The sequence below is a fragment of the Epargyreus clarus genome, unplaced genomic scaffold (assembly GCF_041222505.1).
Source record: "Epargyreus clarus isolate Ecla_fem2 unplaced genomic scaffold, WU_Ecla_fem_2.2 ptg000026l, whole genome shotgun sequence".
Lineage (NCBI taxonomy): Eukaryota > Metazoa > Arthropoda > Insecta > Lepidoptera > Hesperiidae > Epargyreus > Epargyreus clarus.
Genome location: NW_027332233.1, coordinates 9,221,188 through 9,246,769, shown reverse-complemented (window position 1 = coordinate 9,246,769; position 25,582 = coordinate 9,221,188). Strand labels below are relative to the sequence as shown.

Here is a 25,582-nt window from a genome sequence, read left to right as displayed (position 1 = left end):
TTATCATTAAAGTAAAAATCATTAATAATAATAAGTATTGAAGTGTCCCCAACTACTACAAGAGTTAAATGAATTAATTATAGGAAAGTAAAGACTATAAAATGTTATTTTATTTGTAAATTCTCTAATTTAAAAAAGCTCTGCTTATTATTATTAAATTGTTTGAAAATAATACAAGAAACACAAACTTACAAATAGACAAATATTAAAAGGAAAGATTAAAAACATAAATGTTAACACTAATAGAGAGTACTTACAAAAGCAATTTGGCTTTACTAAAGGCCGTTCTACCACAGATGCTGGTGTTCAATTGCTGCGACATATTTTTGATTGTTGGGAACAAGCACATGATGCTATAGGTATTTTTTGTGACTTGTCTAAAGCTTTTGATTGTGTTGATCATAAAACCTTATTGTTAAAATTACAATATTATGGTATTCAGGGAAATTCTCTAAAGTTGATAAATTCTTATTTAAACAATAGAGTCCAACGAGTGCAAGTAAATGGAGCATTATCAGCAGGTTCTAATATTAAAATAGGTGTACCTCAGGGCTCCATCCTAGGTCCGTTTCTATTTTTAGTTTATATAAATGATTTGCCAAATGTAGTAAAGGATTTATCTGAGGTTGTTTTGTTTGCTGATGACACTTCCTTGGTGTTTAGAGTAAAACGACAATCACAGGATATGAACGATATTAATGAAACTCTTTGCTGGATTCAGAACTGGTTTGATGCAAACAACCTACTCTTAAATTCTAATAAAACTAAATGTATTAAATTTATGCTACCAAATGTAAGGAGTACGGGGATGAATGTCGCTCTAAATGGTGAGACTTTGCAATTCGTCAATGAAACTGTTTTCTTGGGGATTACCATTGATTCTAAACTCCAGTGGGGTCCCCACATCTCTGCTTTGTCCAGCAGACTTAGTACTGCAGCTTTTGCAGTCAGAAGAATTAGACAGTTAACAGACATACCCACTGCCAGACTTGTCTATTTCAGTTACTTTCACAGCATTATGTCTTATGGCATTCTACTGTGGGGCAGTGCTGCTGACATAGACTCTATATTTACTATTCAAAAAAGAGCAATAAGGTCAATATATAGTCTGCGGCGTGGTGAGTCCCTAAGAGAACTGTTTCCCACTATTAATATATTGACGGTGCATAGTCAATACATTTATGAAAATATTATGTATGTAAGAAAACACACTGATATGTTTGAAAAAAATAGTAACCACCATAACTTTAATACCAGAAATAGAAATAAATTAGCAATTCCTAAACATAGATTATGTAAGGTGGCTAGATCTTTCATGGGCAACTGTATTCGCTACTACAATAAAATACCCGACCACATTTTGAATCTCACAGAAAAAAAGTTTAAACATGTCGTTAAACTAACGCTATGTAAAAAAGCGTACTATAAAGTAAGTGATTATTTGACTGACAAAACGGTGTGGTCTGAATTAGCTCCAGCTCCACATGTACCATTACGTTAAGTTAACATTGTCAAAAACATTTTTTTTTAAAAGATGTGTGTTATGGAGTTTCTTTCGCCGCTTCTTCTCCATAACGAAACACCTTGTGAAGTGGTGGTAGTTGCTTTGACATTCAAAAAGTGATCTGTAAAGAACCTATTTTGAATAAAAAAATTTTGATTTGATTTGATTTGATTTGACTTATTCAATAAAGGAAATGAATTAGTTTGAGAAAAGATGAACCATAACATTATAATGAATTGACATTATAAATTATTAAAAAATAAATAGGTAATGTATGTTTGTACCGATTTAATGTTACAATATTTTTACCTAAAACTACATTTAATAGTAACGCCAAACTTATATTTTTGGCTATTTGGAGATTGAGAGTTTCGCTCAAAAGTTACGAAGTACGATGATACGATGTAGCATTCTTGTATCAAGTAACATCGGCGCTGGGTAAAACCGTGTGATTGAAATTGCAGTGCAAAAATCATTATTTTAACGTGGCAACATCATAACATCACCCCTTTAAAATTACAGATAGGTTCATGCATTAAGTTGCCAATTCTTTTTAAGAAATATGAGCATCTGCAATTTGATTAGTTAATTCGGTTTATCTATATTACCACCGCAAGTCACCTCAATATAATGTGTTACATCTATACGTTAACACGACGATGTTTGTGGCGAGTACGTAGGTTCGAGCTTGAAGCTGGTATGCTGGTTGTAGTCATCGGGTGATTTCTCGGGGTCGAGGCAATGCGCGAGGTTGTCGTGTCCGCGCGTGAGCGTGGGCGCGTCGCTGTAGAACACGCCGCCCGCGAGCTCGGACAGGCGCCGCCGCCGCCGCGTGTCCTTGTCGTCGGCCAGGCTCGGCGGCCGCACGCTGGAACTGCGCCGCCGCTCTGATCCTAGCCGCGTGGGGACTCGCAGTGCTTTCTGTAGGATAAGTTTATTCTGATACACTGTGTTGTGGGTTCGAACACCTGACGCAAGTTTGCGCAATATGTTTCCCATGATATAGATACCTATTTTGGTAATTAAGAAGGTGTTTCTACAAGAAATATGAAATATTCAATGCAGCATTGTAGATAGGGTCCCTGGTCATATTTGGAGCTTGTACATTGCTACTTTTTCTTAAAGATCAAATCAATGAAACTTGAAAATGTTGGCGATCTTTTTTCGCAGACTTATATTAAAGACTATATACGTCATTTATGTATCTATTCATGATGTCTTTTTGTATGTAGAACCAAAAGATACAAAATGATCTTACCTTGAATTTAATCGGTAAGGAGTTCAACAAAGACACGACTGGAGGAGAGATGAGATCAATGGGAACTTGCGCCGGATCCGTGACCCCCGTGGCCACGGATACCACCAAGCCTACCAGCAGCGTGGCCACGCAACCCAGTCCAGAGTACCAAAGATATGATATCCTGAACAGCCAGAACACATTCTCCGCGCCATTTTCACTGTAAAGCAATCGATGAATTAAAGAAGACAGAAATACATGTTTCTTTTTAAATTAACATATATACAGGACGTTATTTCTCCATAAATGTTCAAAATTGCGTTATAAAGCTCGTGATTTAATAAATGTTAAAAATATGTACTCATTGGAGATAATAGGGGAAAAAATATGTTTACAAATACGTTATTAGTACGGTATTAGTTACCTCGGGTCCATAGATATATGAGATGTTATATTATTAGATACGGGACAGGATTCCACAGATGTATGTAGACGAGGCAAGGGCACCTGTGCCAACTGAGCACCTCCGCCAGCCACCACCACCAGTATTAAACCGAACACACCACCCGCTACCGCTCCCTGAACATTAGAAAAATGTAATCAGTTGATAAAAATTAAAAGAAATCGCATGCAGCTCTGTACATGTGATAGAAGTGAAACTTCTAAATAATAATCAAATGCTGTTATATGTATTTTGTGAAAATTATTTATTAACGTGATTCAGATAGATAATTAAAAATCAGCATGTTTAGTATGTTAATAAAAATAAAAAGGCACTCGCGTGCCATCTCTCATTGTAACTCGATACTAACGTCTCATCAGCTTCCGTGACAGGTGACGCCCAACGGGACGCGTCCTTAAAATTTTACTCTCAATTCTCGTTTAATGGATTATCTAACTGCTACCTCAGAATGTTCATATCAGAACACACCATGCATTAAAACATAAGCAAGCATTCTCCCAACTTGATAAAACTTTTATAAAAATGTACCTACTTATGGTCCATTGTCCTACCTTTGCATTAGCCCAGGGGAAGAGCATCCCTAGAGTGAATAGTCCAAGTGTTACTCCTCCCGCCATGCCGTTGAAGGATAAAGCGAGCTGTAAAACTGGTCCAAGTCTTTCCACCACAAACACCAGCCCGAAGGAAAGAGCACCGCATCCTAGGCACACCCATTTAGCTATCTGTGTAATCATACCAAAATATTATATTTTGTCAGAAATTGTTAAATAGTCTTATAGCATGGCGATTATGGAATACGTCTTCTGGAATACAAAATTATTATTTCAGTGGTCAATAGAAAAATAAACTACATGTTAGTTGTTGTTGACAAATTGTTAAATGAATCAATAAACTAATAAAAACCTAAAGAAATTACAATGACTTAGAAAATTATGTATTTTTGGCTTGGTATATCATAAAGACTACAGATAGGAAGTAGGTATTGTAGATATTTCTCTTACGTACCATTGCTCCTTTATTCTCTGGTAAGGTTATGCCCAGAAGTCCATTTACCAGGTCCTGCAATGCGACTGCCGCTAATGAATTCAAAGCGGATGCCACTGTCCTGTATAACAAATAAAATTTATTAAAAATACTGAGATTTTTGATAAAATGATCTAAGGAGCGTCGTGTAGGTAGTCTAGGTAGATCCTCAGGTTACTCAAATTCTAGCAAAACTCATTATTTATTACAAGCTATAAAAGTTAACTAATTTTTAATCAGAAATCTAAAATGTTTGTCCAGTGTAGTCATTAATGGAGTAAGTACTAGATATCAGACATCATAATATTGCACAAAGATCATCAGCTTAGCGCTCCATTAAATTGGCATTGTGAATTGAGCTCCCAATTTGCGGACGTATTCTTCAAATTGAAACCGGTATGATAGCTGGACAATTCTAGTTTCGTTAAGTCCTAATTCTAGATTCAAGTTGGAATCTGAGTTAGTTACGGGTACGCATTCATGCGTATCGTATCATGGCTACGATATTAAATGCCCTTACGTATAGGATATTGTACGTGTTTGTGAATAAGAATATAATAAGACTATTGCTAAAACCTTCTATTGTTTTCTCAGAGGTTAATCATTAAGTAATATAGTGAGAAATATTAGGCAATATTGTGTATTAGAAGAAAATGTACCCAAGACTGGCTGCGAAGATACCGGCCACGAAGAACCCTGGAATGCCTCGAGCCCAGCCCAACTCGTTGACGACGAAAAACGGGAGTAGCCTGTCCGAAGCACTGATCGTGCCAGCCTGTGGTAAACATTTTTTACAATACTTAAATGATTGAAGTAGCAAGTGACCATGAAGTCCATGTGACGGTAAGTGGTCGCTATTGCCTATGCACATCTATAACTTCGTATACGAAACGGATATCACCTGAAACCGATCATAGGTATTGGCTTTTAGGGACAAAGATGATCGTCTCATAATTATGTCAGTCGGCAATCTAATAAAAGGAAATTTAATTGAATTTTATTTCACAAAGAAGGCAATCCTATATTGACGCCTGATTGAGTTTTAGTCAAGACAGCATTGCCAGCCAGGGCATTGCCAACATAATTCATTCAACATTAAGTCGCAAATCAAATGGTTAACTCTATCACGCTGGCGTGTTGCCGATTGGCAGACTTAACATTCCGTTGTTCTCATGTATCTACATTTCTCCACAATTATTGAAAAAAAAAACAGATCTTTTAAGTTTAAGTAAAGGCAAGGCATGTCTTTCATTTGATCATTGGAGCTTAGACTTCTAACGTTGGAATTGAAATTCATAAGTATTCTGTAGTATTATAACTCGTCAGATTGAGGCATTCCTCAATCTCGAATACTATTAGTCTCTACTGAAACGAATTCTTAATAGGTGTACTGCAGTTAGGGCTAACGCCTATTTTTAAAATATCAATTTTAGTTATATTTTACTCTCATATTACAATAATTACATTATTACGCAACACGTGATTCACATTAATTCCACATGCTTCTCTATAAATTACTCTTAGGTAGATGTATAAATAAAGTTTCATGACATGCAATCACGTAATATAGCTGTTATGCAGGCGATATTAATAAAATCGTCACAATGAATTAAGTCTGTAGATAAAGAGATCGGATATAAAAATCAACACCTAATATTTTTGTGAATTTATATATTTTATTTTTATCTTAAAAACAGTTTTTTTAATGCCTTTTGTATAGGTTTATTTGTCACTTACAAAACCTTTATAACTAACGCAGTTGAATCACGCATGGATATTACGCGCTATAAAGTATTCGTGATTGTGTTAACTCGTAAACTATACCTTGCATACCAGATAATATACCAGATAATGGCGGTAGTTCTATTAGACAGTTTGATTCTAATTTAGGACAGTTTAATTCAAGACACGCTCACCTGAATTGGATCGCAACCAGCATAATGAGTAGCAAGGACGGCGCCGGTGGCGAAATTGACTGAATATACGGCGATGAGTCCAAAAGCCGACACCCATAGTGCGATCCTCGCCTGGGATATGCGTTCGACAGAAAGGTACTTTTGTACCGAGGCCTGGTTCGCGCAGAACATGCTGATCCAGTACATAGTGCCTCCGATCACGACTGACCAGAAGGAGTGCCGCACAGTTGGGTCTGGGTCCATGCTGTAAATTACATTAGGACTAGATTTTAGTACAGGTTAGAAATTCTGTTGGTAAATAATATTGGATAATTATATATTGTTATTGCTTCGTTGTTTTCTTCTCTTCTCTGTTTCAAGTTTAGTCAAAATACATTAAAATATCAACTAAAATGAATATTATTAATGTGTTTCGTTTCTCGTTTTCCTTAGATATGGAAATCATATTTCCTAGTCTGACTAATGTCTTTCGATTTGTATCTGGTGAGATTATCACGTGGAAAGCATTAATAGCCGCATCGACCTGTGCATAGGAGGCATAATGTACCTGCAAACGAACCAACATTATTATTATAGCACTCACCGAGGTGATAGGGCAAACCGTCTATCACGGAAGATCTGCCCATTCGCTTGCTTCACCGCCATGGTGTTGATGTCGCAATGAATTGAGAGTATTTTTGTTTTGTCGGCTAAAACTAGCACAACCTTTGTTAGGTAACCTAGCTGATTGACTTGGAGTTAGGTCTACGACGCGACGTCGCTGGGACGGTTTATTGAGATATCTAACGAAAACAATAGATTAAGCAATAGCTGAAGTCCGAACCTTTATATTAGGTAAATAGAACTAGTCTCTATAGCTCGGAACCAAAATAGTGTTACGGTATCCCTTGTTTGTGATAAGAGCTCTTAGGGTGCGAGAGGCAAGAATAGGAACACTAACTACTGTTATGTTATGTCACAAACATCAGCATCAAGGCCGTCGAGGAGCAAATGACCTAAGTATTAGTTTCAATAATTTGTACTTGAAATAGTCCTGTATTTTAAAACTCCAAAGCTCTGGTCCTTGGAGTTTTAATATTACACTTAGCCATTTGAAAAAAATAACTACAGTTAAATATAGATATCTGAAATTTCGATATAAATCCTTACTTGAAAAAGTGAAGCCTGTCAGTTCGTTTAGCTTGGTCCCAAACGGCGCCGAGACCGCCAGCCTGTGAGGCCCCCAATGCCAGGACAGCGGCCAGGGACCCCAGGAGCACCGCGGATTGGAACGCGTCCGTCATTATAACAGCTTTCATTCCACCCTAAAATGTAGCAAATTTTAAAGTATTTTTTCATAAGATTAAAAACGTGCAAGATCTAGAATTAACTTTCTACTGGCCTATGGTTATGGCTATTCCCGGGGCTTTATTACACGGGGCTTCTCAGAACAACTGTTTTATGGTTATGGTACGGCAAATATAAGCAATTGTATGAGGCTATATGCATCCAAAGTAAGTCTTCTTATTTACTTTTCTTATTTATCATACTACATATCATATCATAAAACGGTATTAAAGGTGGCACTACTGCGACTACTATTTCTGTACATTTGGAATTAAGGATTTCTGAATTTCGTGGATATAACACATTTGTACCTACCTGTGAAGCATAGAAAATGCAGACGATGTACACCAAAGAAACCGCGAGATATGTATCTAAACCCGTAACTGTAAACCAAAAATATAAAAGGACTGTTAAGAATAGGTAAATTAGAATTTTCTTTCTTTTACATTTCCAATAAAATATGGTCTGATTGTGAATATAAAATTAATGTCGGTATAATCATATTATAATAAAGTTAGGTAAGTGATTATAAAAAACCGTTTTTTTATAATTTACCAAAAGCTTAGGTAATTAAAACCCATACCATCATAAATTTCGTTTATTACCCATACAGCCGCTAACGACTGTAAGTTTCATTATTGGTAGCCAAATTCTATTGCTACATATTACGACATACACAATAGTATTTTTTAATATTTATCGGCCATCATATAGGTATAACATTTTTAAGTTAACAATTTTGAGTCGTGGTATGCAAGGAATGTGTTGCATAAGTAAATAAATACACGTAGATGTGAGTGAATGTATGTTAGAAACGGTCCTAGTTTGCAATACGCGTGTGGGTCAAATAATAAGTAACCGGCAATTATACATTTACACTTCATATTATAATTTGAGAGCAAGTTACGTTGCGTCACAATGAACTCATCTTGTCGCGACTTCATTTCAACCTACCAACATATCGTATTTTTGAGGTCATAGAAATTTAAATACTACTTCAAAATATATACATACATTTAATTCTATAGTGTGAACGATTAACCGACATTCTTTACGTAAAACTAAGTTTTTGTATTCAATTATATTCCATGTAGTGTTGGGTGAAACCACAGGCCTGTCTGTAGTGAAACTTTGGGTATTGACTGTTACGCGTGTAGCATTCTTAAAGACGCTTTTATTGACATCCATATAAATCATTATTGTACATATATATTTTGGAATATTGTAGCAGTGTTGCGTAGTAATCGTAAAATAAACAGTACCTATTTCAATAGATGAATAATCGAAGTTGGTTATGGCGAATTAAGTTTATGGGTATCCATTCACTTGCGCTGCGGATTTGATTGTTTTATTTTCTATTTATTTTATCTTTATAATGACTTTCTCGTTTAAAATGATGTTGTATATACCAACTTAAAAAAAGAGGAGGTACTACTTGTAGGTTCGGCTGGATGACTTCGTCCAAAAAATTGACGGAGGATAATGATTTATTTTAATTTGGCTGTTTAGGGACGGCAAAAAGCAAGATTTCCTGCTTTATCTAGCTCACGACTCTTCGATGTGCCTTTCAGACACCTGCGTACACGAACTGCTAGTTTAATGTTATTAGTTTAGCAACTTGCAATCTGTAGCTCTATAATAAAAATCGTACCTTAGCTAACCTTAGGTCAATAAGCGACGTTACGTGATCATCACGCTACACGGATATTCAAAAGAAACGACATCACGTCAATTGTGTGCAATTTGCAGCCTGCAGGTATCTAAAATAGTTATCGAAACTACTACCTTGTGATGCCTTGTACGTTGTTGATCAATAATTCGATGCGGTATTTGATAGTCGGTACTCGGTATACTCGTAATATGCGATACGCAGTCGCCGAGTTATCATTGGCAAGTTTAGGCGTACCTAAACCGTAACGTTCGGTGACGGATGTGGCAACAAAAGGACCTGATGAATACTTAAAACTGTTATGTAATATGCAATAAATTCGTGTGCCCAATATAACGTCCTGCATCGAATTTGAATTCATATGCAAGGGTATTGGGTAATAATAATTTATATTTTAGCACCCATAGAAGGTCAAAGAGGCTCATAGACGATTGCAACCGTGCATTATCAATTGACTTGGTCATGTGACGCAATAAGTGTATTTCTTCGTAGAGCGAGGTTTGTAAAATAGAGATGCACGCTTTTAAGATAAAAGAAATATATGCACTTTTTATCTAGTGATCAGTTTTCTGTTTTATATTAGCAGTGTTTATGATCCAGTGCGGTGTGGGGTACAGAATGGGTAGACTTATTTCGTACCTTGAAAAGTATACACACACATCGTTGTTGTAACAATTTTTGTTAAAAAATATATACCTATTGTAAAAATGGAAAAAAGGTATCGAATGTGTGATATGTGAAAAAATGAGAACCATGCGGGCGCGTGGAATGTAGTGTAGTCAAAACCTCATAATATATATTGTTATTATTATCATGAATTAACTTTATGGCACCATTGTCATCCCATTGTGTAACTGCGGTCACTTGTGCTTTGTCACAGACTAAATTATAGGGACTATTATGCGTCCATAGGCACGTCTCTTTTATGCCTTCTGGTACGTACTTTCACTATGCGATGTCCTATTTAATTGTTTTCTTGCGAAATTTTAAAACGTACTTTTAAAATTAAAAAAGCAATTGATTCACTGCTATTATACCTAACTGAATGAGATAAAAAACATAGATCGCGATATTGCTTATACATACGATTTAAAATGTTAGGTTTCCTAAATTACATTTTTTAATATCTCATTAGCGAAGGTAACACTTTTAATATAGTTGCTTCAGCGTAATCGTTACATCAATACTCTTCCCCTCTTAAGGCGCTTAATGAAAAACTTCAAAAAGTTTGTAGGTATCAGTGGTACATATCCTTTTTCCGGACTTAGTGTAAGCATACCTATCTACCATATCGTGACATTGTGCTTTAAATGTACTTGACACACGAATCACACGATGTCAAACGACTTATAAAATTGTTGGGCAAACCTTTATTCAATGACCTATCGTGATTTGAATTAGTGTAATGTTATTTTTTCGGTAAGCATATTTATGTATTGCGTTACATTTGCTACATACGGGACGATTGATGTTATTTTTGCTACGCCTTCTTATACTGCCTACTAAGTAACTTGCCTAATCTAGCTGATTTATGTTATATACGATCATATATACTTTTAATTATATTTATACAAATAAATACGATTGAAGTGTGTGTCTCAACATTGTCTAGTAGTAACATTTTCAAGGCTTTGTTAGCAATATAGTAGTTTGTAAGTATGTGCGTATAGACAGGATTTTATTAGAGGATCAAAGTTTTATGAACCCAAATAACTGAGTATCAGCGAAAAAATGAACTAGTACGGAAATGCACGCAGGCGGACACACGCGATATGTTTAGTCTTATCTGTTGACACCATCGTTGCTATTAAGCTTCCACTTTAAGGTACGTTTGTCAGATAACATCAGTAATATTAATTACATAATCCACCTCCAGATAGACGTACATAACTACAAATAAAAAGATTTACGTTTTCACACGCACGTCTTTCTAGGAGGCGTGTCAGACTATAATGACTGTTGGGAAACACTGAACAATGCACGGAGAATCGTCCGGACACTGTAATGATTTAGTGAAAACTTGCGTGCTTAGAGAACTTAGCCTATCTTCTAATCTTAGCATTGGTCCAGCGTCGTTTGCAATGGTTTTATTTAAATACTAGCTGACCCGGCAAACTTTGTACCGCCTCAAAATGTATTTATCAAATATATTTCATATAAAATATAGCCTATGTTACTCGTGGATAATGTAGCTTTCGAACGGTGAAAGAATTTTTAAAATCGGTCCAGTAGTTTTTGAGCCTATTCATTACAACCAAACAAACAAACAAAGTTTTCCTCCTATATAGAACATTCCACAAGTAACATGGTGTTAGAATTCTAATCAAATTATTTTATTATCGGATTGTTTCAATGAATTATTTTGTGTTATTTTTATAATAATACGTTCTCATTCATATAGTCTCTGGCTGGTAGGATTGTGTGAGTTAACCATTGAGTTGAAATAAAATAAAAACATAATGCGTCTTGTCATTTGAGTTGTGTTTGTTTGGGAATAGGTAATGAAAAGAAATGCATTCAAACAAATGTTATCTTAGCAAACGTCCAATAGAGCTAAGTATACCTCAAAGAAATATATCTAAAATAAATTAATTATGTGATGCATCGGCATGCGCAACTTAGCTGCTCGTTTCCATTTTATTTTAAATAATATACATTCTGATATATTTGTCAAAACGCACCAAATTAAGTATAAGTACTTAATTTGTTTCAATAAATTGATATTATAAGGACGAAATAAAAATAATAATATAAAAATGTATAGGTAATGTTTTATCCTTTAGAATATGAAATTATGTAAATTAGAAAGAATAATAGAGGCACCTATGAAGTTTTATCGTTTTTAAAGCTTAAAAGTATTTTACAAACCTATAATTATCTTTAATAAATACTCGTTGTGACGTAAGTAAGTAACGTAATTAACGTTTTAAATGGATGTAGTTGGGCGGTTAAAATAATTTCGACACATACTTTAATTATATGATATCTACCTTTCATTACGTCGTTTATAATTTTATGAGTTTCGCCAGCGAAGATGTGCCTATAAGTTTTGCTTATTAATGTTTAAAGAATTTTCTCACTACATAGCGCCAATTAGGTAATATAATTACTTATACAACGACGTTTGATGTATATAATATGCAAAGGAAGGAGTTATTATTAGTTACACAATTAATGAATACTTTATAATTATACTTAGTTTATTTCGTATAATTTATTGCATATCAACGAGTCAGTATAGTTCTCAATTACAAGGTTAAGAGCGAACCGAATGGAAACGAATATTAGGGCACAGGTGAGAAAATAATGTGTTGCTTAATTTCTTTTTTTTATTAGCAAATATTGGAAATCTGGAAAATTTACTGTAAAAACTACTTATCTGGTAATAAATTAAATTATACATCTAAGCTAATTTCAATTAGCTATGTCATTCTTCCTAGGTTCCATGTCAAAGTGTTGGCGGCATGAACACACTTTATGTTTATTACCCCAAGGTTTCAAGAAGTTTGATATTAATGTGACGTAAATTTTTAACCTATCGAATATCTGAAGGTTAATGTAACCAATAGGCATCCATTGCCAAATTCAGACATAGCGCAGAAGTACAAAACATCTTGGTAATCCTGATGATCTAGCTGAGCTTAGGTCATATAACCAATATTGTTTTTTTTATCGTTAAGGTCTTATTTAGGTACTTATGGTTAACGGAAACGCGATGTGCGTGTGTGTGTATGTACATGAGTCTTAAAACTTCTTACGTACGTATTCCTAAAATAGTTATTTTCATTACTTGCCACAACACTTTAGTGTAAATTATAACTTACCGTCAGACAATGCTAGAGCAGGAGCATATACGGCGACAGCTGTATACAATATCATTTGCATCATGTAGAGAGCACTCGCATACACGCGCATAGATTTACAAAAGCGGACTTCCTGAAAATATTCTCATATTTTTATTATGTAATACTAGGCACTATTAAGAAATTATATTACAAAATAATATGCAGTGTCCTTTGTCTTCTATGAAAAACTTGTAGATCAAATTATAATGAAATAATTTTCTATTTAAACATTCCTTTGTTTGTTAGCCATAATAACATCATGTTTGTCATCTGTTAGGAGCTGCCAAGATCATAATTTACCATTGCTCTAGTTATAAATTAGTGCCAGACTCAATATACCAAATCTGACTCATACATTGGAGGTTTTAATAGGGTCTGAAGTTTGGGAACTCTTTTAGCGAGGGCCAAATTATGTGGCTACTGATAAAATAGCGTTCCATAAAGTACAGCGGATATGAACAATAGGCAGAGGTAAGAACAACAACTCTACTTGTAGGTATGCGCATTAGGTACAGAGTAGGCAGTCAAGTATAGTAAATTGGATATTTTCGTTATTCTAATCGTAAATTTATATCGTTATGCTGACGAAATATGCTGTGACAATTAGTACTTTACGAGTAACCTAGTATTAAAAGCTTTAGTTAGCCGAATAGCACATCGGCATACGATTACCCACTATCAAGGCCGGCATTAACTCGGTCTGTGCCTATTATTATTCTGGGTTACCTACACTTAAATGAACACCCAATGGAACTGAAAAGAAATGTATCTACATATTTTCCATACGGACAAGTCTAATAATTGCCGCAATATAAACACGTGGGCAGAGGACTGCACGCCGATTAACTCAGATAACAATTAAGTAGGTACATAACGACACTAATAGTATTACTAAGCACGGCATTACATTAAATATTACATATTACCTACATTAAATCTATTTGATCAATGTAAATGCATGAAAGGCACGTTACCTGCATTACAAGTATATTCAAAGACAAAACAATTCATTCAGTAACTTCCTTTTTTATTTTTTGCATGCCAATTTAATTTTCTTAATTTTACTTACAAGGTCTGGTGTATCAATATTTGTTTGGAATATATGCATTTATTATGATCTCCTCGAATTTTGACCATTGGACGAAAATATTTGTATTATTATAACGGTATACTAATAAACAACATAGCAGTGATAGCCTAGTGGTCAAGAAACTCGGCCTCTCGATCGAGGGGTCCGAGGTTCAAATCCCAGGCACGCACCTCTAAGTTTTCGAAGTTATGTGCGTATTAGAAATTAATTATCACTTGCTAAACGGTGAAGGAAAACATCGTGAGGAAACCTGCATACCTGAGAGATTTATAAAAAAAAAAAATCTCAAAGGTATGTGAAGTCTACCAATACGCAATTGGCCAGCGCGGTGGACTATTGCCTAATCCTTCTCACTCTGAGAGGAGACCCGTGCCCAGCAGTGGGACAGTAATGGGTTGATGATGATGATGAATAAACAACATCTTACCAAGTACTCATAACATGAAGTGAGTCGCAGTCTCATGAAAACCGGTAGGTAGAGTTGGCTAGTTACTGGCATTACAAGCAAGAATGCTACACAGATCATCCAAAATTGTGCACCAGCCATATACATCTCCGCTGGATTACCTAACAGTTCTATTGCTGTAATGAAGCTGAAAATTATTTATATAAAATACCACAATGTATACATTATGAAGATTTTTTATATACCTACTTAGGTAGTGTTCTTATAGTCAACAATTGACCGGAAAGGCCATATGCTCAAGATAATTGTATAAATTGAGTTAAAATTTAATATATGGAATAGCAGATGACAATGCCGTCTCAAACATATTCGGTTAATTGAATAATTGAGTGTTGCTTACAATTACTGTAAGATCAAGAAATGGAAGTAATTCTCGATATGTAAGTAATTCTCGATTTTTGATTTCGATTCTGATTTTTTTCTATCGAGAATTACTTATGTTTATGTAAGTATATTACTTATATGTAAGTAATTCTCGATATTATATTAGAAAAAAATCGAAATATTTTCAATGAAATTAATAAATAATAGCATTTTACCTAGCACCAAGACTGAGAGCCATGGGTAGAGTGCCCATTGAGGAACCACCTAGTAGAAAATCATCACCGGTAGTTTGTTTTTCACCGAAATATCCGTAAAATACACCAATAGCGCACGACACAATAAGCATAGTTGCCAGCACACTGTAATCTTGCCATAAAAATAATTCTGTAGTTTTGATTTGGCTTTCTTCTACGCTTATCACAACTTTTGTTTCATTTCCATTTGGCACTGGTAAATTAGGTGCCGCAGACACCGATATCCGGGCAACTTGACTTATACCCCAATATAATACTGTTAAACTCTTTAGTGATGTTACCTGAAAAAAAGTCAAAATGTCATTTTTACGTGGAAAAATGTTTGAGCACTGTTAAGCACTAGCTGTCTACTTTAAGGTCCTATGTTCTTTATTGGTACGATTCAAAAATAACAATTTTCCAAAAACAATCTCCAAATTAATTAAGTAGATATTTGAATTTGGTACGTTACAATTAAAAATGATGTTATTGCTGCAGTTTCTGGTTAAAATAACAAAAAATAGGGAATTAGATTTAATTACTTTGTAAGTTGTAGGATTTAAAATGAACTTAACGGTAAAATTAACGAAGATTTATTTCTAAAGAGTCATTTATTTTGTCATTATTGTAGAGGACTAAAACAGGCAATTCTACATTTTCACTACAAGAAATATCAGTTTTACAGTCTTTAATTTTCTCGAAATATATTAAACACACACATAGATGTATTACCTATACATAATCTTTTTGTTTTTTGAAATAATTAACTTTATATAATGACTACCTACCTGGGTACTAATAGATTTTCAGAATGTCTCTAGCTATGGCAAGTACGTGCTGTATTTGTTGTTGTTACACTAATTTGCCACTATTGTGGTGCAATTGTGTAATGATTGAGTGGGTGTTTGATTAGTCAGTCGACGTTTTTTCAATTAACAGCTATTAGTGATTTAGTCACACTTTTTACTTAGAACTTTATTCTCTACGTCTGAATCTAGATCTGCTTATTATATTTTTCAATAGATTTCAGTCCTTATAATACCTACCTACGATTTTTTTGTTTATCAGTATTAAATACGTTTAATTTTACTATATTTTATTAAAAGCTCTGACTCGTGACTGAAGCTTATTTATGTCGTTAATTTGGATAAATTAGAAATTAGTTGGATTAATATGTTTATATACTTAAGTATTACAAAAACACTTGAATTATTTGCAATAAGTTGGTTTAATAATATACTAATACTAATCTATGCAATATATTGTGACAAATATGTAGTTGAAAATCAATAAAATCGCGGACTTTATTAAGCCCTACATCGCTTTATTAATCCACTGCGTTTAAATTTGCCTTTTAAAAGTAGTTAACCGTTCAGCCGAGTTAAATTTCATGAGAAATGGTATGGTACAGTCATGAGTGTATGACTGTAAACGATATACAGCTTATACGATAAAGTGACGATAACAATAGTTGAAAGAGAGCGGAAAAATCCGGTTTGGAACTTGCTCGAGCTTCTTTAAAGCGGATGGTTGTAGATGCTAGACTCATGGCAGTGGACGTTGGGGAACGATTCAGTAGGGCTGTCAGACACGACAAAGATATTGTGTTACTATTTAACAAAAAAAATAGGCACAGAAGTAAGGGTAACATGGGGAAACTATATAAAGTAGTATAGTACCAGGTGCGTACATGTCACCTGTATCAATTCAGACATTCCTTATTAGACCAGTGCCGAAGCCTTTAAAAATGGTAAAAAATGAAAAAAAATCACAATAGAATGAAACCCATTGGAAAAGGAGGGGAATATGATCAAAATGAAAGGAAAAATAAATTACGGTCGATCCGAGTTCGGGAAGTGGGAGGGGTGAGTTTTTAAGGGTAAAAAATGGTTTATCTTGATTTCCGGCTAAACTACACGTCCTATGCGAAAAAGTTCAATGGCAAAGTTGTAGGTAATAAAAAGATCTACAACTTTTGTATTTGCAATTTTTTCACATAACCTCAAAATTTGGGTGAAAAATTCAAAAAACCAAGTTTTTGGTTTTTTATTTATATCTTATTCAATTTTTTTTTTTATTTTTACGAAATTTGGTGAAAACTTACCTTATTATGTCCCAAATACACTGTAATTTATTTGATTAAAAATATTTATTTTTTCGCCTTATTTTCACTTAATATCAAAAAAGCACCCTAATTTTCAATCGAAAATTCTGACGTCAAAATATCAGCTTTTTTCAAAAAGTTTGGGGGCTTTTTGTTCGTTGATATATCTACTTTCTGATGGTGTAAAAAAATATACATTACTATAGGAAATGTTCTCAGAAAATGCAAAAAATTGAAAAAAACCCAAATTCGAAATTTTTTTTTTTTATCATTATGTACAATTTTGAGGTATTTATTAAAATTTACACTTTAATTACTCAAAAAACGTAAGATTTCATGTTTTATTGATAAATGAAAAAGTTGCAAATTAAAATATACTTCAATAATTAACAAACAAATAAGTTAATAAAGTTAATATTTAATAAGACATCTACAATATTTTGAAAAAGTTGTAGAATCTTATTTAAATAATATTTGTAGATGTCTATTTACTGCTGTTTTAAGATAATTTATTTACCTGAGTGACCTACGGTAAATTTTAGCCCATTGTAAGTTATTTCATAGAGAAGTGGGGACGGACCTAGGAGGGTCTGGGCCTTACTACATACCTGCTATTTCGTAGCAGCTGTAAAAACCGTTAGCCAGTATTCGAGATACAGAGCAGTGTACAACATCGTTTTTAAAAATACACGTGCAGGCTCAGTTACTCTAAGTGAATTGTGAGAAATTTACTTTATTCAAAAAATCGTTTGGAATCTACATAGCAAGGTAAATACAATCTGTATTAAATCTATATTAATCAACTTTAAAATAAAAATAGTAATATTTTCTTTCATAAATAGTATGTTTAACATAACATAACCTAAAAAATTAAAATTGAATGATATTTTAGTACAACAATAAAAAATAGTAATTTCGTTTATTTTATACAAACAAATTTAGTTATACTCATGATAAAACTTTGAAGGCATTATTAATTTAATTTTGTCTTTTCAGATTATCAGTATGGATGGATCTGTTTGTATAATCTGCAATAAGTCAGATGACAAGCAAGTGTATGAAATAAAAAAAATCAGCTTTGAATCGTTTAATGGAGTCTAGCAAGAAGAGAATCGACAATAAATACAATTGGGTTTTTTTCAATTTTTTGCATTTTCTGAGAACATTTCCTATAGTAATGTATATTTTTTTTTTACACCATCAGAAAGTAGATATATCAACGAACAAAAAGCCCCCAAACTTTTTGAAAAAAGCTGATATTTTGACGTCAGAATTTTCGATTGAAAATTAGGGTGCTTTTTTGATATTAAGTGAAAATAAGGCGAAAAAATAAATATTTTTAATCAAATAAATTACAGTGTATTTGGGACATAATAAGGTAAGTTTTCACCAAATTTCGTAAAAATAAAAAAAAAATTTGAATAAGATATAAATAAAAAACCAAAAACTTGGTTTTTTGAATTTTTCACCCAAATTTTGAGGTTATGTGAAAAAATTGCAAATACAAAAGTTGTAGATCTTTTTATTACCTACAACTTTGCCATTGAACTTTTTCGCATAGGACGTGTAGTTTAGCCGGAAATCAAGATAAACCATTTTTTACCCTTAAAAACTCACCCCTCCCACTTCCCGAACTCGGATCGACCGTAATTTATTTTTCCTTTCATGTTGATCATATTCCCCTCCTTTTCCAATGGGTTTCATTCTATTGTGATTTTTTTTGGTTTCAAAAATTATCGACCCTGGTCTATATACATAAAAATAGAGTTAGAAAATAGCATTCAAAAGAGGCTCTATTCATAAATAATGTAATCCATATTATAACTTAACAAATCCTATAATATATAAATAATTGTATGATAGATTTAAAATGTTAAAAGTCTATATATAAGGACTGGACTATTCTGGACTCTCTAAGTAGCTATTGAAGACGAAAAACTCGATGCAGCATGAAGGTAGTCTAAAACGCTCGTAGTCGATACCACGACCGAACGTTAGAAGTCGACAAAACGTGATGCGGCATCGAAACAATCGCCAAACCGAAAACTTTATAACGGTTGGCATTCCGCATAATCGGGAATCCGTTTAACAGAGGTTCGGATAATCTCGTCCACTATAATTATGTCGAATCGAGTGTTGGTAGCCCTACTCGGAAGTGTTGTGCGTGGCTCACGTCACATTCCTAGCAATTAAGACTACGCCGTTGATCTATATTGTCTTAATTTTATAATTACTTACATAATATTTTTTTCTTAAGTATAAGATACAATAAAAATAAACTTCACCTTTAATGTAATTACAACGATGAATGAACGGATACTATAATACCTAAGAAACGATAAAATTAAGTATTAACCATAGGTATTAATTAATATTATATTATTTTGCCTTTTATTGTATAACGACTTTTTATTTAGTCCATTTAGTCTGTCCCGTCAGTCACGGTGTATGTTGAACTGTAATAGATGGACATACATGAGTTTTAACAGGTTTATTACTGTGGCCGGTATAACATAAATAAGTAGGTACGTAGTAGTAGCAATAAAATAATATGTATTTAAAAATAGAAGGAGGTCCTCATACAAAACTCAGGATTTTTGTTTTATCTATTAAACACTATCACGGGAAACATGATAGAGAGAGACAAGAATGATGATGATGACACTTGATGACATTTTTGCCGAATATGAACTACTATGGCCACTATAATAAAAATACATTAAATAAAATAGTTAACAATATCCAATTATGGAAGTCCAACTGGCACCTGTCCATTTTTTATTGAACAAAGAACATAATAAAGCGGTGTGCATCGAAGACGAATAACAGAAATTACAATACAGACGACCTATGTGTAATAGCGCAACTTTAGGACTTATATGTTTCCGTGTCACTGTTGCGTGTATAGACATTTTTCATAACAGTTATTTAGCAAGGAATATGATGCTCATTTAGTATTTCTTCTTTCGGAGAATAATTAACTGCATCACGAAACAAGCTTTTGACAGGTTGCAGAGCTTTGGAAAGTCTGTAGGTAATTAGGCGAGAGTTAATAGAAAAATGAAACTATGTTACAAGTTACAACATAGATTATGAAAAGAACCTTATATCGTAATGGTATGGGCCCACCATCTTTACCCGACCGAGGAGGGTTATTATTAATATTTTTTGAGCGTATGTTTGTATGTACGTAGGTATGTATTTTTCACTGGCACGCCCTGCACGTCAAACGGATTCACGGCTTTTAAAATATAAGGTCTTGTTGGATTCGTAAAAATGGTTGAAGTGACATGGGCTAAATTATTTCCCTTTTCTGTTGATTATTTTGAAGCGAGCGGGTTTTTTTTTTCTAATCATATCTCATGTTTTTCTTACGTGGATTATACTATACGTTACGATGTTATGATTGTAATTGGTTAACTAACTACTTTAACCATTGTATCGATATGGATTTATTTTAATATGCATCACTAATTATACCGGTATTATAAGAATCATTAGTAATGCACGTGTGTAATATAATATCCAGTTTTGAATGAGTAAAATCCAATACGAAGATTGCGAGCTATTATAAGAAGTTTATTTAGTATAGATTTCAAATTAGGATTAAGCTTTGGAAGATTTTTGATTATTATTTTTTTTAGATCCCATGTAGAAAGGAAACGTTGTAGAGTGATTTTAAACGATTTTTTTAAAGATTTTGGCTTATTTTTGGAGTAAATCTATGATCTAAAAGTTTATAAACAATGTAGGTAACCTAAAGTTAAAATAAAAAGTAGTTACGTTTTATCACGTGTCAATTATAAGTGATATTATTAACCATAACAAAGATAGAAACAATAGCATAATTTGCGCAGCAATTATTTGAATGCAATCCATTAATTTACAAAGATTAAACGCAATAATGCGAAAATATTAATTGTAAAGATAGTGGTGTACTTTTTAAGATAGAATGTGTTATTTTAATTTTATTACTATAATTATTAATTAGATATATCGAGCTTTACGTAAAACAGGTATTATAATAACGTTACTGAATATAACAATAAAATTTGAATAAATGGTACGTTTGTAATCGTATTCGTATTGTAGCTACAGATGTAGCTTTTTAAATATTTGTAACTATTTATAAATAATTAAATAAACATAGAATTAGGTTAGATAAAGCTGCTATAAGATGAGTATTTACTTGTCTTTTATATTTGTGACTTACCTTAAAATTATAATAACTCCTTGTATCCCTTGTGATATATTTTCGTAAGTATGTCATTTTGCTGCTGTTTTCAGTTGTCTCGTAAATATCAATAACTTTGGGCTTGCTGTTAATTGTTACATGTCCTTAAGATATCGAACAACTTTAGATTGTCACTGATATGCTCCCGCTCCACACGAAGCGTTCTCGGAGGCTGTGACTGCGACACTACAGCTATATGTATTGGACATGCACACCAATAAATAGTAATTAAGACCGTAAACACGATCTATGGGATAGATTGTTAACTGAAACACCATACAAAAGATTCCACTTGTTATTCGTAAAGCTAAAGATAATAAAATAATAACATTTGCTCCTAAAACGACTGTACTCAGTAAGATTTTAAGGTGTTATGGAGAATTTAAGCTTGAACCTTACCATGATTGATACTTAACGGTTCAGTTTAACAAACACTGATAAGAAACTGCATGAACACTGTATGCATTTTAGGTAGGAACAGTAGATGAACGATTGTGTCGAAAATATATGTACGTAATTTTAACTTATAACTGTTATTCTTTATAATGTAGGTTTTTTGTACATAATGTTAGCTGTTTTATTAAAATTACAATTACGTATCGATCTTACAATATGTCAGCATGAACTAGTTAGGTAGGTACACTTGTAAATATTTTATTTATTACGTTCATTTATAAGCACTACACAATATTATTGGAATTACATACCTACCATATTTTAATCGTTCGCGTCCATCGTCCATACAGTGAGTAAATAAATAATTGGTGAAGCGTAGTATTCGTCACAAATCTTGTCTTACAAATTGTAGCAATTATTTCAAGCATATTTTACAGCAAATCTTCATTAAAACATTGTCTATCGAAACGTTACAATCATTCTAATAGGTGAATGTCATAAGACTATTATTAACTTACTATAGAGAGGGTACATTGATAAAATAACATGAGACAGATAATACAATTTTACAGTTTTAGTATTAAGTATGTGTCTTAATGATTTTGTATTGAAAAATTATAAATGTAGATCAAAATATTTTTTCTATTTTTTCATTTATTTCCTTTACACATAGATTAGAAAAGATACTTCGCCGCCTTGAAATTGAATGAAGCCACAAATGGCTTATTTTAGTAAGTTCTTTTTTTGAATTCTTGACAAATAAAAACATTTTTAGAGAAAATTTATGAATAAATAACTAATACTGCGTAATTTACGTAATAAATAAATAATTATTTCAAATATTTTAGGGACATTTTAGCACGGACACGTGGCTAAACTTTTTTACGCAACTATTTCAATTCTCAAAACTGGGTACATTTTCTTGTTAGGAGTGAGTAATCTTTACTAATCTATGCCTTTACATAATTGTTTTTGAAATCAATTATGGTAGGTGGTAGTCGGTAGGATACGGCCGACTACCACCCACTTCGCAAGGTTTTGTTATGGAGAAGAGGCGACGAAATAATTTCCATAACGCAAATCTTTTAAAAAGTTTCATAAACAATGTCAACTTATGCTATTGAAGTATGTCGATCTGGACCTACTTCGGACTACACAATTTTATTAGTCGAATACTTATTTTAAGTATAATATGTTTTTTCAAGGGGATTTAATGCCTGATTTAAAATTGCTCTAAGAATATAAGACTAATATAATAACATATTGCTGTTTATATTATTTAACATTTATTTTATATGGTTTTGTTTGTATTTAATACGTTACACCTTATAATATCGATGTATTTTATTTGTAGTATTTCGTGTTACATTAAGTAGCTAATTCGTAATTACGTGCTCCCCAGACCGTACACATCTTACGCTGGTAAGATGCTGATCTTACCAGAAGTAAATTAACATTTGAACTCTGTGACGTAGACACATTCACCGACTTACCTAAATACCCAGTAAACCAATAGGTATTTAATTCGCTTTTACTTAAATTGACCCATCCTAAGCGTTTGCGAAAATATTTTGTAATCAACGCTGCGTAAAGCGAATTTATGTTTGCAGTTAAATTAAATAGACTCTAACATACGTATGTACCTGTTTGAAGGTGGTAGAATCCATTATGGGATTACTCCGGCGGCACCACTGCTATAACACTGCTTACACGCGCTTAAGCGCTACTGCTATAACGCTGCTTAAGCGCTTAACACTGCTGTTATTTCTGCCTCATAACAGCAGTGTTAAGCGCTGCTGTGTTCTAGTTTGAAGGGTGTGGTAAGGGAGACATAGTTTTACGCGACCTTCCAGCTTAGTCCTCAGGGGTAGCGGCGCATCTGTGGCCGACCTCAGGTAGGAATGTCTAATCCTATTTAGGGTTCATGGGCGGCAGTAGTCACTCACCATCGGGTGGACTGCATCCTCGTCTGCTACTCTTATATTATATAAAAAAAATCCTGAAAACATAATTCTATGTTTTTGTGAGACTGCTAAGTGTATGTTAAATAAATTTACATAATAGGTAACTTTGTATACCAAGTGGTATAAAGAAGAAAATATATTGAAGTTATACGTAGGTACGATATGTAATATCCAAATATCGCAATATTTCTTTTTAGATTTTGTGTATTTAGGTACTTGTGTGTTTCAAAGCATTTGTTCTTATAATTAAATGGCGTTTTCTATTAACATTAAAATAGTAAATATTTTTATCAAAAGGCAATTACACTAAAATACTTTAATAATTAAATATAATTTATAGAACACTCTTCAAGTTTATTCCACATCTTTGGCTTATTAATTTGGCAGACAGAATCCAAAAAACAACCTTGAAGAAACAAAATGACAACACGTTTTGTTTTGTAGCAATTAAAAAATATACATTTTCGTAGTCGCTTATAAAGTTTTGTGTGGGAATTGTGATAAATATTTATTAATTGAATTGGTATTAGAAACGCAGCCATTTCAAGAAATTTTATACCAAAACTAACAGTTGCAACAACTGTTATGTTAGTATGCATCTTTATATCGCCAATTTAATTGTTTACGAAATATCTTAACTCATTATGTATGCTAGATTTGATTGTGTACAATTATACAAATAAATTAATTACTAACCCAATACATTACCCAATTTATATTTCGTATATTTTTTATTTCTTAAAGCTCATAAAAACCAGCTTAATTACGAGTTGATTCTTAAAGAACTGTATGGTAAGAGGTGTTATAATATGTTTTGGCATATCATTGTTATTCTATACAATTGCTTGTTAACAAAATTATACGTGACCCTGTAAATTGCACAATATGATGCGACTTTACATACTTACGAGCTAGTACATAGACAATTTATCTATCCATTATCGACTTTAATAAAAGAGGTGATTTATGAATCCCAAACGCATCTGTGACCTTTCGAAGTTAGGTATATGTCTAATAATAATTATAACAATGGCTTAACGTCGAAGAAAAATATTGCGAGGAAACCTACATGCTTTCTTTACCAATTCGCACCTGGTCAGCGTGAATAATGGACTAAACTAAACAAACACATTTTCACTCTGGGAGAGAAGTTGGACAGTAATGAGTTGACGACGATATCCGCTTTTGCAGTTGTGCTTGGACTGGGCCTCTTTATCCAGTAGTAATAATAATTTGAGTACAATCATGTAAATGATTAAGGTTTGAGGAACCGGCTTGAGCATTGATAGGTAGTTACAGTATCTACCTGATTCGTAGAAGGTTCCGGGTTCTACCCTCAGCAAACATCTAGATTAAGATATCCGTTGTGGTCCCGGTTTTTGTACATTCCAATCTATAAACTACACAAAACTACTTATTAATATATTTTTGTGTTGAAGGGACAGGACGAAAATATAAGGATTTCGTCGTTTTCTGTTTGGTTCCGTAACCCTGGAAATTAATTTTACATTAATGTGGCAGATCCAACGGAAAAAAATGTCTTACTGGTGAAGTCTATCTTCTATTTACGCTGCCCATTTTTAACATATTCAATTTATATTTATGTTTATGAATACCTATGATTATCTATACATATATCTAACGTATGTAACATTTTGTGACATGTACATTTATACATATACTCCAATGATGTACGTATAAGGGTATTAACTAACAGCTCACAACACGCCTTGAGCGATTTTCAGGCTCGCACCGCGTCGCCAGTAGGAGGGCAGCGCGTGTGCACCA

The 25,582-nt window shown here is 33.3% G+C and overlaps 1 protein-coding gene across 4 annotated transcripts; it reads right to left on the bottom strand.

Moving 5' to 3' along the window:
• Nucleotides 1-1,729: 1,729 nt before the first annotated feature.
• Nucleotides 1,730-22,284, bottom strand: LOC140753536 (sodium-coupled monocarboxylate transporter 1). 4 transcript variants are annotated; one of them, XM_073088212.1, is made up of 14 exons: nt 22,146-22,253; nt 21,414-21,700; nt 15,079-15,398; nt 14,501-14,666; nt 12,963-13,074; nt 7,785-7,852; nt 7,293-7,447; nt 6,144-6,387; nt 4,887-5,002; nt 4,210-4,309; nt 3,756-3,926; nt 3,166-3,320; nt 2,763-2,961; nt 1,730-2,425 (listed from the first exon to the last, which is right to left on the bottom strand). In XM_073088212.1, the coding sequence occupies exons 2-14, from the start codon at nt 21,468-21,470 to the stop codon at nt 2,153-2,155; spliced, it is 2,136 nt and encodes a 711-aa protein (XP_072944313.1). In that variant the 5' UTR covers nt 21,471-21,700; nt 22,146-22,253; the 3' UTR covers nt 1,730-2,152. The 4 variants fall into 4 exon arrangements, with proteins under 4 accessions (XP_072944313.1, XP_072944314.1, XP_072944315.1 ...); XM_073088213.1 differs by having other exon boundaries at nt 21,414-21,626; nt 22,146-22,162; XM_073088214.1 differs by lacking the exon at nt 21,414-21,700 and having other exon boundaries at nt 22,146-22,284.
• Between the last annotated feature and the right edge of the window lie 3,298 nt (nt 22,285-25,582).